The sequence below is a fragment of the Rhinolophus sinicus genome, chromosome 4 (genome assembly GCF_057876585.1).
Source record: "Rhinolophus sinicus isolate RSI-liver-muscle chromosome 4, RSI-T2T, whole genome shotgun sequence".
Taxonomy (NCBI): Eukaryota; Metazoa; Chordata; class Mammalia; order Chiroptera; family Rhinolophidae; genus Rhinolophus; species Rhinolophus sinicus.
This window is the reverse complement of record NC_142504.1, coordinates 72,502,155-72,516,232: the sequence shown is the minus strand read 5'-3', so window position 1 is coordinate 72,516,232 and position 14,078 is coordinate 72,502,155. Positions and strand designations below refer to the sequence as shown.

The following is a 14,078-nucleotide window of genomic DNA, read 5'->3' as shown; positions in this document are numbered from 1 at the left end:
AAGTCTGGGGCCTTCTCATCAATTATAGAGGAGTTCACAAGTCTATAATGTTAGAGACTATTTCTTTTTCCCCCCAAAGATTTTTATTAAAATATAACTAAGATACAATATTATATTAGTTTCAGGTGTACACCATAGTTATTCAACATTTATATACCTAAAGAAATGATCACAGTTAAGTCTAGCAACAATCTGACACTGTCCACGTTATCACAATATTATTGATTATATTCCCTATGCTGTAGATTAAATCCCCATGACTTATGTGTTTCTTTTTTTTTTCTTTTTTTGAGACTGACTATTTCTTCCAGGAGAGAATATTTCTTCGTGCTTGGATGAATGGATAAAGAAGTATGAAGAGATTTTAAAGTGCTATTTGCCTAGGATTAATGGACATTTAACTTTGGAGTCTTTTAAATGACAGCTCATGTAATGTTATTTTTAAAAAAGTTCTTCCTTTCTACAGTATCTTGAAAAGAAAAAGTCCAAGGTGAGATCTGGACATGGTTTTAACTAATCATGGTAGCAGTTCCAGAATAAATAGCATATTACAGCAAATCCAAGTAAAATACTTAAATTCTTTATCAGAGCTGTGGTGACATACTTTGAGGAAACTTTGGCCCCCAAATCTCTCTTCTACTTGCCTGACGATTTACTATTAAACATTCAGAAGTTATTTTTGAAAATAATAATATTCTTAGGTGACATGCCATTTAAGTTTATTGTTAGCTAATAACAAATCAATCAGGAAAGGCTATGGTGAGATGAAGGGATTTATTACTAGCTGTGGAAGAAGAGAAGGGAGTGAAAGAAATAATGATCCTCAGATAGTAGCTACAGGAGATTTATAGACCAAAGACGGAGTTCATGTCTCAAGACTACCTCTGACTCTAGAATGTTCAACTGACCGTAGGCCTTCTATGTCTGAAGACACAATAACTTATATTAAGTAGCTAATGAAAACCACCTTCATAAGTAAACCCTCTAGATACTTTTGGAAAACAGGAAAGGGGTAGGAAAAGAAAAACAATGCATGAAAGTGTATGAGTCCCTTCTCTCCAACATTTCTGAGAGAAGATAGGAGTTGAAAACCTCAAACAAAATGTTGCCCCAATCTCACTTGGCTAATTTTAGTTATCTTGGTTCATGGCTATGATTCATCCCTAAAGCTGTGAATTGCTGAGGAGGAAGGAGGAAAAAAAAATTGACTTAAATGTCAAAGAAGTAGGAACAAAAATATAGTTTCTTTTTTGGGGAACTAGAATTCTAGGATATGGGGATCATTTTTTCATGAGAGACTGAATGCTTCAAACTTCTAGAAAAATAATGATCTCTAGTCAAAACATCATCAAAGAATAAAAGACAGCATTGATTATGAATGATGTCATACTGAATTTTTGCCTCCATGGTGTATTTTCCTTTTCTCCTTGTGTATCTCCTTAAATTCCATTAAACTAGAAATCACTAATATGTAGTTGAAGATGATGGACTGTAATGAGAAATAGAACTTCTAAAGCAGGTAAGGGAGAAATTAATAGAGACAAACAGAACTATGAGGAGTAGGTCTGGGGAATGGGATGGTAGCACAGAGAAGAAAGACATGTTTGAATGGTCAGATGTTTTCTTGCCTGCTAAACAAGGGGACAACAGAGGTGGTTTGGTGAAATCCTATCTTAAGTCAAGAAAAGTTTTTCAGTTTGTGAGGTGTCCCACAGTAAATTGGTTGTCATTTCAAATTGCCATAGGTTTAGAGGAAGAAAATAGCAGTCATTCTTATACTCTGCTCAATGAGTACTTTCTCTTCCTGAAGCGCTGACCTTCTACCATCAGCTTAGCCGCTCTCAGTGTTGGCCTCCTTCTGGTCTTAAAACTTCTGAGCCATAGAAGAAATATATGATGGCTATAAAAATGAGGTGCAGGGCATTAAAAGAAGGCAAAATGAAAAATATAGAGTTCCAATGACTTCAGAGTAGATACCCCACAGCCGTGAAGCTCTGAGGAGTGTAGCTCCAAGGCACAATTGTGAACTTGATTGCTGCACATACCCCTGTCCTCAGCCTCCTTAGAGCACTCTCCTCACCTTCCTTAGGGCTTGTTGTCTTCATACCTGGGTACTATTGTGAATAGCAGCAGTCACTGTCACTGTTCCTCATCATGGAAGACCCAACATGTCATTCAGCTGATGTGACAACTGCATCCTTTAAACTAACAGGATACTAAGGAGTTGGAAAGGACTTTGGAGGTTGTAGAGTCCCATTGCTATGGGAAAACTGAGATTCTGAAGGTCCAAGAGACTTTCTTGCCCAAAGAATTCCCTCTTTTGAATCTTTTGGAAGATATCAATTGATGCCACGGTTGTGACTACCTATTTTTGTCTCTAGTAGAGAGATACTTTCAAGTCTATAGAAAATATTTGCCAGAAGGATCTGCGGCCACCCTCATTTCATACCTTTGCCCCACTGCCTTTATTACATAACCAGTTCTTTTCAAACTGGGAATATTTAATTTTCTGAGCTTCTGTGAGGTGTGGCCAAATGCAGTGAATACCTATTTTAATTTGTCATTTCCATGACCAACTTTTACCTTGCATGGCAGTGTTATGAGTTGAATTGTGTTACACACACACACACACACACACACACACACATATATATGTCTTAACTAATAGCACCTGTGAATTTGTCCTTATTTGGAAATAGGGTGTGACAGGTTTAATCAAGTTAACATGAGGTCACTAGGGAGGGTCTTAATCCAATGTGACAGGTATCATAAGAAGACAGTCACATGAAGACAGAGGCAGAGATGAAAGTGTTACTTACAGCTGCAAGCCAAGGAATGCCAAGGATGGCACGCCACAAAGAGAAGCTAAGAAGAGGCAAGGAAGGATTGTCCTCTGCAGATTTCAGAAGGAGCATGGCCCTGCCAAGACCTTGATTTCAGCTTCTAGCTTCCAGAACCATGAGAAAATAAATTTCTATTGTTTCAAGTCACTCAGTTTGTAGTACTTTGTTATGGCAGCCCTAGGAAACAAATACATGCAGAAATAAAGGCAAAGAGGGCAACTGGAAACCAAAGGAAAGGAAGAAGAGCTTCTTTTCTTGGGTTGGTTTACTAAGGTCACTGGTATTAGTTATTTTTATTGAAATGATCCAAAGTGGTTTCACATGATCACTTGAAAAAAAGTCGATGAGGGTAACTCTCCCTGTCCACTCCGTAAAACATAATGTAATTTGCTATTTAAATAAATTTCCACCATTGAATAGCCATCTGCTTTTCAGTGTTCTAGGTTAATAATCTGTTTTCCTTAATCTCATGGCTTTGGTCTTTTTCTGTTTTATTTATCTTGTATTTTAATATTTTATTTTGTAGTGTAACATAAATGCACGAATAATAATATATATTTCCTGAATATATGTAATCAAAGGTACTTGACAAATACTAATTATCCATAACATATTTTTCAGGTCCAGATGATGAGCCACATGATGCTATGTTCCAAGGCTCTGATTTACTCTCCATAAGTAATATTAAAAAATTAAATATAGCCTTGCTTAAAATAATCAATTTTAGTAGTTTCTTTTGTAAAGTTATTCTCTGTTTACAAATAGCACAAATAGAGGCAAGGACTACTTATATTTTTCAAAACAAAAGAACATTTTTAAGGTCTTACAAAATACAACATGCATTGAGTGCCCAAGTTTAAAAACGTGTATCAAGAACCTTCACATACCACCCAACTTTCAAGCATGGCCACATTCCATAAGCTTCTTCAAAATAATCTGCTCTACGGAGTACAGCATTAGGAATAGAGACAGTGGAAATGTCATGGCTGTGTGTGATGTCAGAGGGATAGTGGATGGGGAGAAGAGGGTTGACACAGTGTGAGGGATATAAATGACACATGTCTAACTATTGCATTGCTTTGTGCACCGGAAACTAATAAAAAAAGAAAAAAAAAAAAGAAGTGTATATACATATGTGTTAAGTGGCATATTAAAGTATTTTGAACTAGCAAAAAAATATAATAATCTGCTCTATTACGTTGCTCAATTATCTGAAAAATTCAAGGGTCTTTTAAGGAAGAGTTCCCTCGTAGATTTAGTGGGTGAACAAATGTCCAAGAGTTGAACTACATGTATCATCTCATTGATCAGAAATCTTAATTCCTTTCAGAAGTCATTCTGGATTATTTCAAACTCTCCTTGGAGGTTGAGAGTTCAGCTTACGATCAATGCAGAGTACACCTGGGTGCCCATGTTTTTAAAAGCATTGGGGTATACCAGTCAGACCTAATGTCAAAATCAATACTGCCCCATCTATAGAATGTTTTCTGTCCCCTTGCTCTAGGAGTCACACAATCTGATCCGAGGTGATAATACAAGTTGCTGGACTACCAGAAGTGTAGTTTTAGAATCACTTACTTGAGTGTGGTGAGTTCTGTAAGGGATGGCTGAGTAGCCTTGAGATAGCTTTCTCTTCGTGCAGCAACTTTGGGAGAAGGCTTGGGACTAGTGTCTGAGTCGCCACTGTCTTCATCTCCCATGGCCTTGATATAGCTGCCACTCCGCATTCTTCGGCATGGAATTTCATCATCTTTACCTCGAGGGGTATACCCTGTCCATTCATCTTGAGGAACCTATTCAGATATAAAACAGATTATTCATTTTTAAATAAAATCCTACATTTTTCTATTTTCCCTTTTTTTTGATGTGACTCTGAATATGGGTAATACAGGTAAATATCTAAAACTTTAGACATTAAATTTCAATAATAGTGTTTTACAATAATTGGTTTGAAAATATTTTGAATACATGTAAATCCATGTGTCAGTCTTTACAAACGATCTGTGTATTAGGGAAAATCAAAATCATTGGCTCTGATTTACTTATACTGCTCAGTTTTCTCATGCTGATAATAACTGAGTTAGGCATAAGAATGCTGTTGGAAAGGAGTCTGGTTTTGTTTGAGCTTTTCAATCATTTGTTTTCAATAGTCATTTAAAATTTAAGAATGTTTCAGTTTTATCCACATATTTCCTGAAACTTGTCTCTATCATCTCCTATCCAATCTCTCTTCTTCCTAAATCGGTGGTTGATACCAGCAGCACTGATTTCCCAATCGCCTATTCTTTCTGAACCCCTCTTAATTTGATTCAGCATCCATAGATCTGCTTAAAGCACTCTTTAAAGTACTTTCTTCATGAAAGTGATATCGTCATGAAAGCTAAGGACATTTCTTAATTCAAATATTTTTTTGCCTACACACACACACACACAATCTCTTAAGAGTTTCTCTACTTACCTGGTATAGCTACTACTGTACCATTATTGGAACCATTCTTTTTACCTTGCTTTGTTGGATCCTACTCTAAGTCCCTAATTGTGGGTACTGTAGAAGATAAAGTTCTCAGTACACTGCTCTTTTTCCTTTCTACAATTATTTCTGTTGAGTTCAACAGAGCACTACACTATTTTATCAAGGACTTATTTATGACTTTCTCTGCAGTTCCCCTTAGATTTTCCACTCACACAGACTCAACCTAGGATCTCATTCCTCTTCCACTTGGTAAAATAAATGTATAATTATCACTGTATACTCATTAGGAAGTAACAAACAGCCTGCAGTGCACAGGGCTTAATTTAAAAAGATGAGGAGACTGGTTCTTGCCCTCAACATGTTTATAACAAAGATGAGAAGATAAAGCATAAATAAATTTGGGAACGGTTCCAAATCAACGTGTTAGCAAGTTTAAGATATAGTGTTATAAATGGAATATGTACAAAAAGACAATAGAAACAGGAGTTATCAATATCAGCTCCTAAGCATTACTCTCCGGACAATAATGGTGATGGAGGAGGTTCCAGGAAGGGTTCCTGGAATTGGCTAAGTTTGCAATGAGAAGATAAAAAGGTAGATAATATTTTGATTCTAACTATTTACTGATTATCTATTATTAACATTTAACTATGCTAAGCAATTTGCTTATGGGGCCTTATTCCATCAACACAACAACTGTGCATTTTTTCTATATTTCTTGGATGAGCAGCAGGAGCTCAGAAAGCTTAAGAAATTTGCCAAAGAACACATAGCTGGTAAATGGCAGCACTGGGACTCAAGACATTTTGGTTTAACGTCAAAAATTAGAATTTACTTAATCCCAACTTTATGATTAATAACACATCAATCTAAAAATGTAAGTGTTAAGAAAATAGACCAGAATGTCACATACGCATATTAGATAGATTTTTAAATATTATAGGTTCTAGGAAGTGAGAATAGATGTTTTACTAAAAAAAAAAAAACCCAAAACAAAAACACACTATTTTTTCCCCTTAAATTATAAATTTATCTATATAACTTTAAAGATTTTATCTAGAAAAAATCATACTGTAGAGATGCTACTACTCATGGACCTGAAAACAGTAGTTAATAGCTTCTAATACTGATAAAGTGTGATTAAGCTTCACTGTGTGGCTTGTTTATTTTAGTAAACAAATTCTTAGATTGTGATCACTAGGTGTTGGCATTGTTCTAAATGCTTCATAAATGCTGTCACTGGATCCATACAGTTGAGGGGTAGCATTATTATTATCCCCGTTTTACAATTGAGGAAACTGAGGTTATGTGACTTATAGTTACATAAGTCCCAGCTATATAGTTACATAAGTCCCAGTAAAGGGCAGGGCTCCAAGCCAGCGGGACCTTGCTGTTGACCACTATTTGAGGCTGTCTCTCTAGGTTATGATCAGTGGCACCTAGAGAACTGAACAACTATAGTCCCATGACACCTTTGGAATCCATTACATCTGATGCATTTGCCATTTATTAATTATGGTAGGGATAATGCAAAGTTTTTACTTTTTTTAGCTAAAAAGCATCAATATCACTATAGCAACAAGAGAGATTTCTGAGGGAAATTATAAATGTTGAGAACAGTCTTATTTTCTTTCAATTAGCAGATGACTCACTGCAAAGATCTGATCATGTTCAGAGCCTCATTATTGGCTTAGATATTACATTTGATAAATTACGCTAGTACAGCTAAGGATCATAGATGATACACACATTACCAGTCTTCAGCACCCATGTACAGCTCCTAAGCATCACTCTCCGGACACATGTGCTAGCTCACATCACTTATGAAACAAAACGTGGCAAATTTCTGGTGAGGTGTTTTTTTTCCAATGTTACTTTATGGTAGAAACTTGGACTTGTACTGGAAACAGGCTGTGATTATTGTGAAGAGAACCAGCTGGGAGGTATTTAATCTGTATACCTTTTAATTAAACATAGTTGTCAAATGACAGTAGCTAAGAAGTTGTATGAAAATGACTTACATTGGAATGGAATTTAAAAATGTATACATTATTTATACTGACAGGTAGTCTAGAGCAAGATTACATATAAAATAATGCAGAAATCAGTTCTAGGAAAAATGTAAAGAAATAGGAAGTCAGGACCTTGGAGAAGAAAAATACTGTTGCTGAACATGAAGGGCCGGCAAAATTGCTATAATTGAGCCACAGTTTTTATTCCAAGTCTCTGAAACTCTAAAGCAAAAGAAGAGAGTGTGTTCAGGTACATAGCTTTTAAAGAAAGCACATCAGTTTGTAAGGCGCCTAGGGTGTGAAATGTCATTCCCCTTTATTTGGAAAGAAAGGAGACTCCTGTGATTGCAGCTACTATTGTGATCTAGTCAAAGGCTGCTATATCTTTCTGCTTTAATTGCACAGAGAAGAAGGATTTAGGGAAATACAAAGAAACAACTAACCTTGCAGCTGTCTGAGCAAGCCTTTATTATTACTGGTCCTAGCAGTTTAAGGGAAGTCTTGGTGAGAGAAGAAAGCTGGAGCAGATAGAAAAGCAGCCTGGTCACTTGTTGATGACAGGCTAACCGGCTGTCTTGCTTATCTGCACCAGCTTAGGAGATGGTTGGACCCAACAAATGGTAAAAAAACCAGTAATATATAAAATCAATCTAATAAAAGTAAGATTTAAAATAGTTATGGATTAGAGAAGCATTAAGCTCCAATAAACAGCTTTATTTTTGATACAATGACATGAGGATTAGTGTGCATTTTTAAATTTTATGTGTAGCCAGTCTGTAACTTAAACTACATGTCATCATTCAGAAGTACAGGAGACCTACCTCTGACCAAGGAACAACCAAAACGAAGTGTTTTAATTACAGGATGAAAATGTTTTCTTAATTAAATAATATCCTGGGCACAAAATGATGAGCCATTCTAATGACGGCTATAGTCTATTAGGTCACAGAACAAAATAAAATTAAACACCACTAAATGAGGCATGCTTACATTTTGTGTCTCCCTCCCCTTCCTCTCTCCTTGCCTCTCTCCCTTCTTCTTTTAGTTACGCAAGTATTTTTGCTTGTTTATCTTCCAGCCATTGTCTGAGTGCCGGGAATATATAGCAGTGAACAGTACAAATGTTGGTCCATGCTATTGAGTTTACATTCTAGGAGAGCAGGAAGAAGTAGATAAGAGACAAATATACCAATAAAAGAACAAGGTACTTTCAGAAACCATACGTGTCATTAGGAAAATAAGATGGGGTGATGTGACAAAGGGGCTGGGGGAGAACTGCTTTAACTTGTTCCTCAGAGAAGCCGCTCTGAAGAGGTAATATCTGCGAGCAGATCTGATGACCAAAAGAGCCAGCCTTGAGGAGAGCTTGGGGGAGAACTTCCAGGCAGGACGATCTGCCAGTGTGAAGTCTCTAGATGAGTATAAGCTTGGTGTAATCAAAGCCTAGGCAGGAACATGCCAGCAGGACAGGGAAGTGAAAAGAGGCTAGGGGGCAGGGCCAACTCTCCTAGAGTCTTGTGCCCATCTCAAATATTCCTTAGCGGCTGATTTCAGCAATCTCACAGCTTCCTCCAACTGCTCCAGCATAAATTGATCTCCTTTGTGATATCTATAGCATGTATCATTTACATATGGGGTCAGCAAACTATAGCTCACAGACTAAATCCAGCTTACTACTTGTATTTGTAAATAAAGTTTTATTGGCACACAGCCATGCCTATTCATTACATATTGAGCATGGCTGTTTTCCAGGCACATGGACAGAGTTGTATAGTTGTGATGGAGATTATGTGACCCCAAATCTGACCCACATATTCCCTTTGAGTACTTAATTTGCATAACCATACAATGGCATTTGTATACACTAATTGTTGATGTGTCTTTGTGTCATCTCTCCAAATACTCAGTAAACTCGCTGAAATCAGGGAAGCAGTATTCTTGAATGGTCCCAGGCCTGGGATCTGTAGTTAGACTTCCCAGGTTTGAAATCCTATTGGTACAGTAACTAAGAATTTTCATGGGCAGGTTAACTAAGTTTTCTGTGCCTCTCTTTTCTTTTTCCATTTCCTACCCCACAGAGTTATTTGTGGATTACATGAGGCAATGCCCACAAGCATGCAGGAAGTGCTCAGTAAAGGTCTGTGTTATGGGAGTTCTGCACTGCCCACAGCATGCAGGTGGTAACGAGCACACAGATGCTCCCTAACAATGGATGACTTTGGATTTCCAAAAAGGCTGATGCCACTTTCAATTTTGTGTAGTAATGAAGGGGCAGAAATAATTGAAATATGGCAAGCAAAAACTTAAATTCCTAATATATTGCCTACTCTCGTCATTTTTAAGGGAGAGCTCCCCATCAGGAAGTACTGCACAGCCCTCTGTCCTGGGGACTTATCTCTATCCTGCTTCCTTGGGCCTCTTAGCTTGCCTGGCTTCCCAATGATCAAACCTCAAATGCCTCCTTTTGGTTCACAAAGCAGACATCTTAGGGAAGAAACCTCCATGGGAACCATTTTTGTATCCAGAGAAGATTTTTGTTTAGAAACTTTGAGCCTAGACCTATGCATAACAGATGTATGATGACTGTCAAAGCCAACAGCTGGGGGTCAGGGAGGCTCTGAGTTGCATGAAGCTTCTGCTCTGTGCAACTCTTAGTCAAAGGGGTGGGGGAGTTAGAAAGTTCAGGAAAGGTGAGGAAGGCAAGCTTCTTACTGTTTATCTTGCTACTTCTAGGGCTTAGTACAGTGCCAGAAACAGAATAGCTTTCTGGGTAAATGTGACATGAATGAATCAATGAATTCTAACACCAGCTTTCATTCAGTGTGTGTGAACTTGGATAAGTCATTTCATCTCTTTGATACAGTTTTTCCATTTGTATAATACAGATAATAATAGATTTACAATAAATACAGATAATGTGTGTGAACACAAGTGAAAATGGAATATATATATATATATATATATATATATATATATATATAATTCTATAGAACAGTATATGAAAACTATAAATATAAAAATGTCATCTATATATCTATCTTCTACAGTAAAAGTTGGCTTTCCTAACTTGGCCCACAAGCACAAAATATATTTATCTTTCTTCAAAACCTTTGGAAGTGGACTCTTTGTGGTGCTGCCATTTTAAAAAAATGTTGTTTATTTTGTTTTTTTCCCTTTAGGTTTCCCAAACTCAGTTGAAAGAGGACACAGTAGTTCTGGGAGATCTGTGAGCTAAAGTTATAATAAGCTAGAGGTCCTTTAAAAATCTTCACCATAGGGAACTATTAAAGATGATATGATTCACGATAATACATTCTGTCTGAATTTTTCAAACATTTTGCTGAATTTTTTTTTAGGGGGAAGGGATCCTATTCCAACTTGGTTAATAAAATTTCCATTTTAAATAGACAAAGTATTCTTACTTTTACCCTTCTTCAGCTTTCTTCTAAGATCCAAATACCACATTTACTGAATCTGAGATACCAGTGAAAACGCCTCAATATTTTTTGTACAATTAAGAAAAAAATAAATGTCACCAATTAAACTCTGACATGCCATAGATTATATGACACATTCCAATATTAAAGATACTAAAATGTAAAAATATGGTCTTTGAATCAATTAAACACCCTTTTAAAGAATATGTGCGAAAATGAGAATAAGGAATGGATGTATTCTGGTATAGTAATCGTAAAACTTAAAGTTCATATTTCTTAGTAACAAAATTAGTAGTAATGATTAGCACTCATCTATGTCATGCTTTTGCAAAAAACATAAATACACGTAATATCTCATGATCCTTACAACTACTTTGAAGGATAAGAAGAGTAAGTATTATAATTTCAGCTTTTCCGGTAAAGAAACTGAGGTCAGAGTGGTTAGTAGCTAGCCCAGAGTGAGACCATGCCCAAGCTGGGGTCTACTATACATAGTCCAGGGATTCCCCGCCCTCACCCCATATTCAGATCTTAGCTGTCTTGTGACTAACAATTATTATTTTATGATCATCTAAAGAACATATATTTCAGATAAGAAAACAACTTTTTAGGGTTTTAAGTTCGGTCTGGAGGAAAAAACTTAATAAAATAAAGATTACATGCCTTGAAATAAAAGTTGTAAGAAATACTATTTCAGACATGGGATGGCTTACTTTTAAAAGGCTCTTCCAAAGTACGCATGGTTTGAGTCCTCACATTGGCTGGGCTGCAGTCATAAAGTGTAACTAAATGTAGATAGAGTCAGTCATTCTGTATAAATGATGGTCTGAGAGACAATGGCTGGGAGATGAAGCCATGTGTGAGTGACTCTTAGCGAGTAATCTCAGGATGGGAAGTTGGATGGTGAGGTTTGAAGTAATGAAAATGCGTGAGATTTTGGGAAATCTGAGAGCCACAAAAGGAATGCAGACACTTAGAACGCCGGGACAGCTGAAATGGAGCATATATCCTGACAGATACCAGGGCAGGCCAATGCAATTCTGTGGGCAGTCCTGCATTGCAGAGATTTGGGAGGAAAACTGATGAACCTAAGACTGAGGTGGGATTTAAAACAGTTCTATATCATAAGGAACCAAAAAGCCTGGGAGAAACAGCCTAGGCATTTGATTGATTAGATAGAAGTAAAGACAATATAACAAGGAAAAGCAGTGATTAAAGTGGTGGAAATCAATTATAGGTTTATATTTGCAGGGCTATCCCTCAGCAGCTGTTGATTTCTTCCTAAGCACAGAATATGTCAATGAAAGCAAACAGGTAAATGAAGATGCTTGGCTCTGACTGAGGGGAGTCAACATATCTGGCCTTTCCTGAACTTGATGAGGAAAGGTAATTATGAGGAAAAATTCTATTTATGAAAGGAGAGCTAGGGACTTGATATTTATGGAATAAACTGACATTTATGGAATATCTTCAAAGACGAGATTTATCTTACTTTATTTTAATTCTTCCAGCAGTCTTATGAAATAGGCACTACTACGTCCATTTTACTCCCGCAAAACTCAGACTTGAAAAGCTGAAGTTACTTGCCCGAAGTCATAACAATGAGTAGGAGTCTGCATTTTTCTGACACCAAAGCTTTTAATATTGCCCTACCTCTGATGAATGTATGTTGACTGAGTGAATAAACAAATAAACTTAAAAAAAAATAGATTGCACCGCTCAACTGTATTGTTTTTTAAAATAAAATGTAACTATTAAAATAAACATAAATATTATTTTGTGACTAATTTGCTAGCAAAGATAAAGAGGGTTTGAAATAAATAATTATGAAGTAAAACAGTGTTTGCTGTCTCACCATTTTGTGGCACCCTTACTGACTGTCGTCATCAGTTCCTGCTTAAACACAAATGGACACTTTATGGGGAATTGGAAACTTACAGGACAGCCACACTTTCCAAAGGTGGCTTTGGGGGCCTCCAAGAACCCCAGGGGTTTTTCAGCAGTTGTAAGAAAGCTTCACCCTGGATTTCAGGTTCCTGTCTGCCATGTTTCACAGAAATGGCTTGAATGTAGTGGCCTTCTAAGCACTTTTAGTGAGCTCTCAGATTCCCTACTCACTCGGTTCCTTTGCATCTTCTTTGCAGCTGGGAGAACTGCTTTTCTGCTCCACACAGCTTTCAACTTGACAAATGCGACTTGGCATAAGTGTCCCTGTAGCCTTTTTAGCTTGCTCTTCTCATAGCAAAAGCAGAAAAAAAGAGCAAGAATAGGAAAATTACAATTACGCGATGTGCAGATCTCAAGGCCTGATTGGTGTTTTCCAATCAGATTTTCCTGGCAACCGCCCTTTCTAACTCCCCTTGAAGCCTGAAGCTGGTGTAAAAATTTGCTTCAGATTGCTTAAAAATTACCTTTTAGAGGCAAGGATAAATACCCACCTTTTTCAAAATAGGGCATATGCCCTTTGCCACATCTCTCTCCAAATAACATTTTAAAATGCTCTTGAATAGAACTTTGTAAACCGTGCTATGTAATGGTGATTTGTCCACTATGACCCTATGGAATTATTCTCACCCACAGACATTTGTAGGTATCTATAGGGCACCTAGCACCACAGCATGTGCCAGGTAAATACACCAAAAGTATTTTATGAAACAAAGTCTTTGGTCTCAAAAGGGTTTACAAATTTTAAGTGGACCACGCAAATCTGGGGGAATGGATGAAGAAAAAGAGTAAAAACAGTTTTAAAGCAAGTCAAGCTGAGTTGAGTATTAAATTTCAGTATCCCCAAATTACCTACTAGGTTTGCAGTTTGTTCTTAAATGTACTCTTCTGAGATGATAAAACTGTTCCTTAGGAATTGAATGTTCTATAGGAGTATGAAGTGCATGGATGCCATTGAGAAATGGCACTGCAGGAGAAATGCAAAGGGGCAAGATCTGTGACCCTTAAAGAAGGGGAGGCATCCGTGGGCCTTTGGGGGCTGGTAGGAAATGTTACTGAGGTGATGGCTACATCTAAGGGGGCACTATCTGTCGGGAAGATGCCCTTGTGATCCCACATCAAGAAATAATAACTAAGATAACACACTCCACTATGGAGACAGGGAAGGAAAATGAACTTTATTCATCGTTCCCCTTGTGTTTTGACTGTAGTGGACATCTGTGAGTTTTGCCACCCTGCTTCCACTTTCAGTTCTTGTATTCATATCCCTGTGTTTTTGCTTTGGGTAAACTTTCCTCCCGTACTTGAGGGTCACGTGTTTTAGGGGTAACACAGGAGTTGGGCTCAGCCAATCAGCAAAGCATATTCC

General features: G+C 37.2%; 1 protein-coding gene across 23 annotated transcripts in view; it reads right to left on the bottom strand.

Moving 5' to 3' along the window:
* The window catches only part of DLGAP1 (DLG associated protein 1), an 855,894-nt gene that overhangs the window by 226,002 nt on the left and 615,814 nt on the right, over positions 1-14,078 (bottom strand). For 18 of the 23 annotated variants that reach the window (XM_019755703.3, XM_019755707.3, XM_074340269.2 and 15 more), the window contains one exon: positions 4,422-4,636. In XM_019755703.3, the coding sequence (XP_019611262.1) occupies positions 4,422-4,636 (215 nt within the window). Of the gene's footprint in view, positions 1-4,421; positions 4,637-12,883; positions 12,998-14,078 lie in introns of all 23 variants that reach the window. The other 5 variants (XM_074340276.2, XM_074340278.2, XM_074340279.2 and 2 more) reach the window with 1 other exon arrangement.